The sequence below is a fragment of the Elephantulus edwardii genome, unplaced genomic scaffold, assembly GCF_000299155.1.
Source record: "Elephantulus edwardii isolate Elephantulus edwardi_28Jun2011 unplaced genomic scaffold, EleEdw1.0 scaffold00017, whole genome shotgun sequence".
Lineage (NCBI taxonomy): Eukaryota > Metazoa > Chordata > Mammalia > Macroscelidea > Macroscelididae > Elephantulus > Elephantulus edwardii.
Window position 1 is genome coordinate 13,120,385 of NW_006399767.1, and position 9,939 is coordinate 13,130,323.

The 9,939-nt window shown below is 38.9% G+C and overlaps 1 protein-coding gene across 1 annotated transcript in view; it reads right to left on the reverse strand.

The window, feature by feature from the left end:
- Window positions 1–2,407: 2,407 nt before the first annotated feature.
- The window catches only part of LOC102862892 (heterogeneous nuclear ribonucleoprotein A3-like), a 29,198-nt gene continuing 21,666 nt past the window's right edge, over window positions 2,408–9,939 (reverse strand). The window contains exon 2 of the mRNA XM_006882137.1: window positions 2,408–3,507. Coding sequence (XP_006882199.1) covers window positions 2,408–3,507 — 1,100 coding nt within the window. The remainder of the gene's footprint in view (window positions 3,508–9,939) is intronic.

The following is a 9,939-nucleotide window of genomic DNA, read 5'->3' on the forward strand; positions in this document are numbered from 1 at the left end:
TTCCAACTTTTTGAGAAAGTGCTATACTGCCTTCCATAGTGGTTGCACCATTTTACACTCTCACAAACAGTGAATAAGGTTCCAATTTCTTCACAAACTTGTCAGCATTTGTTGTTTGTTGCTCTGTTGAATTTTGCTATTGTCACTAGGGTGACATATCTCATAGTTGTTTTGATTAAATCTCTCTTAGACCTAGAGATTTTGCACATTTCTTCATGTGTTTGTTCACCATCTGAATATCTTATGTCTTCTTTAATGAAGTGTCTGTTCAAATCCTGTGCCCACCTTGCGATAGGATTGTTTGCCTGTATCTTGGGAAGCTTGATTCTAGATAGAAGTCCCATATCGGACATCTCGTTACTAAATATTTTTTCCAATCTGTGGCTTTCCTTTTTACCCTGTTGGAGAAGTTTTTTTGACATGTATAGGGATTTGATTCTTAGAAGGTCCCATTCATCTATTTTATCCTCTCCTGGTTATAGGTTTTTCAGGATGCTTAGAAGAGTGTTCATGTTGTAGATTAAGGCTTCTAGAGTTCAAGCTTTTACCTAATGATGTTTATAATCTTTGGTTTTAGTCTTAGGCCCTTGATCCACCTTAAGTTGGTTTCTGTGTATGATGTAAGGTGTGAGTTTTGCTTGAGTTTTCTGCAGATAGTTTTCCATTCCAGATGTTGTTGGAAATTGCCTTCTACATCTCGTTGAAGAATGGAATTGGTATTTGTATTGAGACTGCATTGAATGTGTAGATTACCTTTGGTAGAATTGTTATTTTCACAATATTGAGTTTTTCTATCCCAGAGCAAGGTATATTCTTCCATTTCGCCAAATCTCTTTTTGTTTCTTATAGTAACATTTTGTGATTTTCTTTGAATAGGTCCTTTGTATTCCTGGTTAGATTTACTCCCAAGTATTTAATCTCGTGATTAGCTAATGTGAAGGATATTGTTTTTCTTAGCTTCAGTTCTATATTCTCTTTGTCACTGTAGAGAAATTAATTTTTTTTTGTATGTTGATCTTGTATCCTGCCACTTTGCTGGATTGGTCAACTATGTCCAGTAATTTTCTTGCTGAATCTTTAGGGTTTTCTAAGTATACTTTCATATCATCTGCATATAGAGATAATTTTACCTCCTCTTTATCAATTTGGACACCTCTTTCCTTTTCTTGTCTTTTTGCTATCACTAAGACTTCCAGTCAGAATTAACTCAACAGCAATGAGTTTGGTTTTGGTATTGGGTATTTGGTATGTATTACATATATACAACGGCGACAGAGAGAGAGAGCTACGATTGCCTAGTGGACAGAAAGTTATGCTATGAAGCAGAAGGTGGGTGATTTTAATCTGCGGCCCTCAGGCCAGGTTCAAATTGTTTTTCTGTCAAACATTCTTCTAGGTGGTATAGCACTGGCCTGTGCACTGCTGTACAGTGGTAACTTGTGGTTGCTGTGATGCCGACCACTGTGACACTGATGTGCCAAATGTGGTAATGGTCACCCATGGTGGACAGTGTTGGCTGGAGCTTCCCGACTAAAACAAGCCTGGAAGCAGGAGTGGCATCCACTTCCAAAATGGCTTGCCTTGGGAAACTCTATGTATGAACAGTGCTCAGGCCTTTTGTCCATATGGTCACTATGAGTTGTCTGTGACTCCATGGCACCAAACAACAACAACAACAAGACTTCCAGTACAATATTGAATAGGCAAGGTGATAGTGGGCATCCTTGCTCAAAGGGAATGCCTTTAATCTCTCTCCACTGAGAACAACGTTAGCTCTTGGGTTTTAGTATATGCTTTTTACTGTGTTGAGGAAATTCCCCTCTATTCTTATTTTGTTGAGTGTTTTAATCGGGAAAGGATGTTGGATTTTGTCAAAGGCCTTTTTTGCATCAATTGATAGGATGATGTGGTTCTTGTTCTTTTCTTTGTTAATGTGATGAATTACATTGATTGTTTTCTTATGTTGGACCATCCTTGCATACCTGTTATGAATCCCACTTGGTCATGGCGATTTTTTTTTTAAAAGTTAAAAATTCCTTAATTTTTTATTCCTGGTACCACTACCACAATTTACAGGGCAATATACCTGATGTAATTAAAAGAAAAAGAAAAAAGACAAAGCTACAACAGATAAAAGACCTCAGGAATGTGCATCTAATTGACACTACATTGCATTAACCAATAGCTGCACTTTTTGCAAACTGTGGCTATGACAGTCCTGAACAAGAAGGGTTTCCTGTTTAAGCTGCAGTAACTTTTCTGACTATGGATCATTGTTCCTTCTGTGGCAGATTTTTACAGTTCCTCTAATGCATTTGGGATGACTGTCTCAAAGTAACCTGCAGCTTTCCTGACAACTCCTCGCTCTCTCTTCTGCTAAGAACTGTAGCCCTTTGCTGTTGAATTTTTAGAACCTTCTGCTACCATATCCACCACTTCCACCACCAGATCCATAACCACCACCATAAGGACTGCCCGAGCTTCTTCCACCAAAACTGCCCCCCTTCATGGGTCCATAATTTGACTGCTGTTGTCCACTATAATTTCCAAAATCATTATAGTTTCCACCACCACCATAGTTACCCCCGCCAAAGTTTCTGCCTTCATTGTAACCATCATATCCTCCACCACCGCCACCATATCCACCACCTTGGTTTCCATATCCTGGTCCACCACCACCATAGCCCCCTCTACTACTATAACCAGGGCCACCACCGTAATTGCCACCATCACCTCCAAATCCATTGTAACCACCATCGCCTCCTCCATAACTACCTCTGCTGCCACCACCTCCTCCACCATAGCCTCCTCGTCCACCAAAGTTCCCACCACGGCCAAAGTTCCCTCCACCACCTCCAAAGTTTCCTCCACGACCCATAAAGTTCCCAGATCCACCTCCACGACCTCTTTGTGAGCCAGCAGACTGCATCTCTTGCTTAGAAAGGGCCTTTTTCACTTCACAATTGTGCCCATTAATAGTGTGGTATTTCTGAACAACAATTTTATCAACTGTGTCATGATCATCAAAAGTTACAAAAGCAAATCCTCTCTTTTTTCCACTCTGCCTGTCTTCCATAACTTCTATGGTTTCTATTTTGCCATATTTTTCAAAGTAGTCTCTCAAATTATACTCTTCTGTATCTTCTTGAATGCCACCAACAAAAATTTTCTTCATTGTGAGATGGGCACCAGGCTTTACAGAATCCTCTCTAGAAACAGCTCTCTTTGGTTCCACTACGCGTCCATCAACCTTGTGTGGCCGCGCACACATTGCTGCATCCACCTCTTCAACACAAGAGTAAGTCACAAAACCAAAGCCCCTGGAACGTTTTGTTTGGGGGTCTCTCATCACCACACAATCCGTAAGTGTGCCCCATTTCTCAAAATGTTCTCTTAAGCTATCATCTGTAGTTTCAAAGCTCAGACCACCAATAAACAGTTTCCGTAACTGCTCTGGTTCTTTAGGATCATGACCCTCGATTTTGAGACCGGACTCGCCTCTTCCAACTCGAGTTCAATATGAGACCTGAATTTTTTTTTTTAATGCATCATTGGATCCTATTGGCCAGGATTTTTTTCAGGATTTTATGTCTACATTCATGAGAGATATTGGCCTGTAGTTTTCTATTTTGGTGGTGTCTTTACCTGACTTTGGTATCAAGAATATGTTTGCTTCATAGGCAATCCATCTTGAAGGATTTTATCTTCTGTAGCAAGTGGTTCAAATCCTCCTCACTTTCTGCAAGCAAGGCTATATTGTTTGCATAACATAGGTTATTGATGAGTCTTCCTCTCATCCTGATGCTACATTCTCCTTTATAGGGTCCAGCTTCTTGAATGATTTTTTTCATTGTACAAATTGGATAAATATGGAGAGAAGACATAATCCTGATGCACACCTTTCCTGACTTTAAATCATGTTAAGATTCCCTTGCTCTGTTCAGACAACTGCCTCTTGATCTAGTAATAGATTTTGCATGAGAAATCTAAGTGTTCTGGGATTCCCGTTCTTCTCAATATTATTTAAAATTGGTTATAACTCACACAGCCAAATGTCTTTGCATAGTCAATAAAGGGTAAGTAGACATACTTCTGGTATTCTCTGCTTTCAGCTAGGATCCATCTGACATCATCAGTGATATTTCTGGTGCCACAGCCTTTTCTAAATACAGCTGGAATGGCAGTGTTTTGCTTGCATTTGATACTAACTGTTTTATAATTTCCACATTATGTTGAATCTTTTTTTTTTTAGTGAGAACAAATATGGATCTCTTTCAATCAATTGGCCAGGTAACTATCTTCCAAATTTCCTAGCACAGAAATTCCTGGCAAACATGTTATTTGAAACATGTCAATTGGGATTCCTTTAATTCCTGGTGCCTTATTTTTTTGCTAATGCCTTCGGTGCAGCTTAACTTCTTCCTTCATCACTAATGGCTCTTGATCACATGGTACTGTCTGAAATATTTTTGTGTTGGCCATTTTTTTCTGGTACAGTGACTCCATATAGTCTATCTTCACTTAATGTTTCCTGAGTCATTCAAGATTTTGCCCATAACACCTCAGTATTGCAACTTGAAGCTTGATTTAAATTCTTTCAGCTTAAGACACTTCAAGTGAGTTCTTTGCTTTTATTCTCCAATTCCGGCTCTCTGCATATTCCATTATAATACTCAACTTTATCTTCTTAAGCTGCCTTTCGAAATCTTCTGTTCAACTCTTTCACTCCAGCGTATCTTTCCTTTTTTTGATTTCTAAACACTTTAGTCAAATTTTTTACCATTTCTTCTGACATTCATTTCGGGGTTTTTTTTTTTCTTCTTTCTCCTCTGTTTTTGTAGTGACCTTTTGTTCTCTTTAGGGGTAATATCCTTGATATCATCCCTCAATTCATCTGGTTGTCAATCACTAATGTTCAATGCCTCACACCTATTCTTAAGATGATGTTCAAGTGGGATAGAAGCAAGGTAACATTTTTGTTCTTGTGAAATTTTAAAAGTTTTCTTCATTGTTCGTGACCTAGAATCAACACTCTTGGCACCAGAACTCAGGAAATCAAAAGACAAATTGCATTAGGTAAATATGTTTTCAGGGACTTTTCCAGAGTACTGATAAGCAATGATATCAGTCTAGAGACTAAGGTGTGCCTGATTCAGTTCATGGTCTTTACAATTACTTGCTATGCATCAGAGACCTTAATAGTGACTAAGAGGACAGAAGAATTGATGCCTTTGAGTTGTGGTGCTGGAGGAGAATCTTGAACATACTATAGACCACCAAGAAAACAAATAGATCTGTCTTGGAAAGGCTGAAACCAAGTTTCTCCTTGGAGGCTAGGATTTTGAAGCTCCATCTCACATACTTTGGACATGTGGCCAGTAGGGACTGATCTTTGGAGAAGGATATCATGCTCAGAAGGGTGGAGGGACAGCACAGGAGAGGAAGACCCCAGATAAGATGGACTGATACAGTACCTAGGGCAAGGGGCATAGGGTTGTCTGAGTCAATGAGACTGGCTCAGAACAGATCAGGCTTCAGTGCTGCTGTACATAGGGTTGCTAAGAGTCATAGGTGAGTCGATGGCACATAGCAACAACAACAACAACCAGTATTGCTATTTTGCAATATGCTGTTGCTGTCACTATAATAAATGTTAAACTACCTTTTGGACCATGGCATATATCTTTGCAATCATTTGCTATGTGTCAGAGAGCTGGAAAATGACTAAGGATGATAGAGGCAGAATTGATACCCTTGAGCTGTGGTGTTGGGAAAGAGTACTGAATATACCATGGACTGCTAAGAGAATGAACAGGTTCATCCTGGAGAGGGTTAAACCAGGCTGCTCCTTGGAGGCAAGGATTCCGAAGCTTAGTCTGACATACTTTGGACATGTTGCAAGGAGGGGCCAGTTGTCAGAGAGGGACATCACACTTGGGAGGGAGGATGGACAGCTCAGGAGAGAAAGCTCAACCTTTGATGAGATGGATTGATTCAGTGACTGGGGTAATGAGGGTAGGTGTGTCAGAGACAATAAGATTGGCACAGGATAGAGCAGGGTTTAGTGCTCTTGTACATAGGGTCACTGAGTCACAGGTGACTCAATGGCACATAACAACAACCACCTTTTGGACTGTCTTTTCAAGGAAGAAATAAAATGTTTGTATTCCCATAAAATTAGATTTTTGGAGAGTCTACTTGAATTTGTTGCCCAGTTTGAGAAACTTTTTATCAAGTAACCTCTAATAATATACTAACAAAGGAAAGAGCAACCCATTGTTTATATCTAAAACAACCTGGAAATAATGGAAAAAAAACCCATGATAAATGAAAATGTTTGATCAACTATTTTCAAGAAAATAAGTATAACTTGATATTTGCATTTGTATTTAGGTTATGCTCTTGATTTTCTTGTACAAATCAGCATCATTTTAAGATGAGTACCTCCAGCAGATTCATCACATTTAGCAGTCTAAAAGTCATATGGGGGGAAGAAACTTTAATTCAAGGAATTCATTACTTATGTGAAGGTTGCAAAGGTGATTATCCTTCATGAAAATGGCCAGTCCTATGATAATGCTGCCAACATGTTAAAAAACAAACAAAGAAAAACCAACCACATAACCCAACAAACAAAGACCTAACATCAAAACTCTCTGTGATCAATTTGCTTCTGACTCATAGTGACCCTCTATTGGATTTCTGAGACTGTAAATTGCAATGGGAAAAGACTATCCTCCTGAGGACTTTGAAACTCCCAAGACACACAGCTTTTGAGTTAGTAGTGCAATTCACTACAGATTATGACACCAGAGCTCCTTGACAGTATATTAGGCCATCATAAAGATATGTGAGAAAAAAATGTTAGAACATAATGTTGTGCAGCACATTTTCGTGTCCATACTCTTGGTACCAGCAGTCAGAAAATAAGGAGACACATTGTACTGGGAAAATCAGCAGCTAGAGACTTTCCAAATTATTGAGGAATAATGATGTCAGTTTGAGGACTAAAGTGTGTCTAATTCATGCCACAGTCTTTCTTATTATTAGCTATGCATCTGAGCGCTTGACAATGAATAAGGATGACAGAAAAAGAATTGATGTCTTGGAGCTGTAGTGTTGGCCCATGGATGGCCAAATACAGAATGAATAGATATGAATGAACAGATATATCTAGGAGAGGGTGCAGCTGGAGTGCTCTTTGGAGGCAAGAATGATGAGGCTTTGCCACACATATTTTGGACATATTGGTAGGAGATGCTATTCCTTGGAGAAGGATATGATGCTGGGAAGGGTGAGGGTCAGCAAGGGAGAGGAAGACCCTCAACCAGGTGGATTAATATGGTGACTGCTGCAATGGGCTCTTGTGTGTCAGCAAGTGTAAGGATGATGCAGGATAGAGTAGGATTCTGATCTTTTGTTTATAGGGTCACTATGAGTCATTCTTGACACGATGGCACCTAACAACAACAACAATAACAACAACAAACAAAATAGCTGTCCAGAAGTAGTTTCTTTATCCTGCTGCTCTGAATATTTTTTGGCTGCCTCTACTCACCAATTGGCCGTTCTTATAACATGTTTAGGCAATGATCAAGTATTAAAAAGAACAAACAAATCTGTCTTGGAATAAGTATAGCTAGGATACATTTTTTAGAGGAAAGGATAGTGGGAGTTCATTTTACATACTTTGGACATGTTATTGGGATCAACAGGTTCCAATCCTTGAAAGGGGACATCATGTTTGGGAAGGTAGAGGGTCATCAAAGAAGAGGAAGACCTTCAATAAGATGATAGGCACCGTGATTGCAACCTTGGGCTTAAGCACAGAAGATATTGCAAAGTTAGAGCAGGATTAGGCAAGGTTTTGATCTATTGTACATAGAGTCCTTGTGAGTCATATTCAACTCTATGGCACCAAATAATAGCAAACAATACACATTGTGAAGTGCATGATGCTGCAGCAATAAATGCAACCCTGGAATTATACACTCAGATTCTAGATGCTTTTGAAGACATTACTAAAGACTAGACACAAAAGGAATAGTAAAGAGAGACGCTAAAGACATTCCTGATGAAATGTACACAGCAGAGTATGTATTTATGTTGGTTATGTGGAATAATGTATTGCAGCATTTTCATCAGACAAGCCAAACTTTCCAAGATTCAGAAGTAAATTTAGATATGCACAGATCTCTACCAGTTATTAACAGGATATTTAGATAATTTAAAAGAATTTTGCACAGCAAAGAAAATACTATTTGTTACACATTTTACATCATAGAAGCATTAGAAAGGAACAAGTAAATGATGGAAGTGCTTCAGAAGGATCGCTTGGTGACAGAATTTCATTTCATGCATAACATGCTACGCTATCATAGACAGACCTGAATCCTGCATAAAATGAAGGGTGAAAGTGGATGAAGTTCTTTCAAATAGACTTTTCTTCTTAAATGATACAGATATACTTGATGAAGAATGAATTAAGGTGTCTATAAAATCAACTTGGGTTTAGTCCAATGATTTCATTACAAACCTTTATGGAGAAGTGCATGCATTTTATTCTTATGTGAGAACGAAGTTTACAGAATCAGGAAACAGAGGCTTAACCATGTAGCCATATATGTTTCCATAATAAAAGATAAAAATACAATACATATTTCCCAATATTCAAATTGCTTTAAGGCAATGGATCTGAACCTTGCCCTAACTATGGTATCCTCATCATCTCTGATCTATCTGAGCCTGTGTTAGTCTCTATCACAATCCATCTTGTTGAGGGTCTTCCCTATTTTGTTGACCCCCCACTTTTCCAAGTATGATGTCCCTCTCCAAGGACTGACCTCTCCTAGCAACATGCCCAGAATATATGAGATGAAGCTTCCCCATCCCTGCCTCCAAGGAGTACCCTGCCTGCACTTTCAAGATATACTCTTTTTAAAAATTATTTTATGATGGTTATTTATTAAGTTTGTATAGATTGTTTTTCATGTCAGATCTTTTCCATTTCCTTCATCCCCACCCACCCATAAAACTGTGCAACCCTCTGGTTAATGCCCCCTCCCATTCTCACCTCTTTGCTCCCTTTTCCCCCATCCCTTGGAGTTTCATACTCATTCTATAATAATGGTCAAAGACATATCCATTTGTTCTCTTGGCAGTCCATGGGATATTCAGTACCCTTCCAAACACAACTCAAAGGCATTGATTCCTCTTCTGTCATCTTTAGTCATTGTCCAACTCTCAGATGAATAACAAGTATTTGAAAATACCATGTCTTGAATCAGGCACACTGTTGTCTCCAAACTGACATTATTGCTCCTTAACATTTAAAGGAGTCTTTGACAGCAGATTTACCTAATGACTTTTTTTTTTTATTAATGATATTGGGTTTTTTTGTGTGAGAACAATTTGTATTTAGAATTAGTCAGCTGGACTCAGTTTAGATGATCCCAATTTTGTTGGCAACATCCAAAGCATCATAGTCAGGAGCAAGTTGAACATAGACCTTCTTCTTTCCATCAACACTAATCGAAGTGTTGACCTTAGCCACATCAATGTCATAGAGCTTCTTTACAGATTGTTTAAATTGGTGCTTGTTGGCCTTAACATTCAAATGAACACAAGTATGTTGTTTTCTTCTATCTTCTTCATGGCAGACTCACTGGTCAGAGGAAATTTGATGATGGCATAGTGGTCAAGCTTGTTTCTCCTGGGGGTGCTCTTCCGGCGGTATTTGGGCTGCCTTTGAAGTTCAGCGTCTTAGGCCACTGGAAAGTGGGTGATGTGTGTATCTTCTTTATTGTGACTGTTGATGCCCTTCAGGACTACCTTCTTCATCTTTAATAAGCCTTTGCTTTAGATTCAGTTTTGGGAGGGGCAGGGGCTTCCTTCTTCACTTTCAGTGCCATCTTTGTAGTGATTTTAATTTTTTTTTTT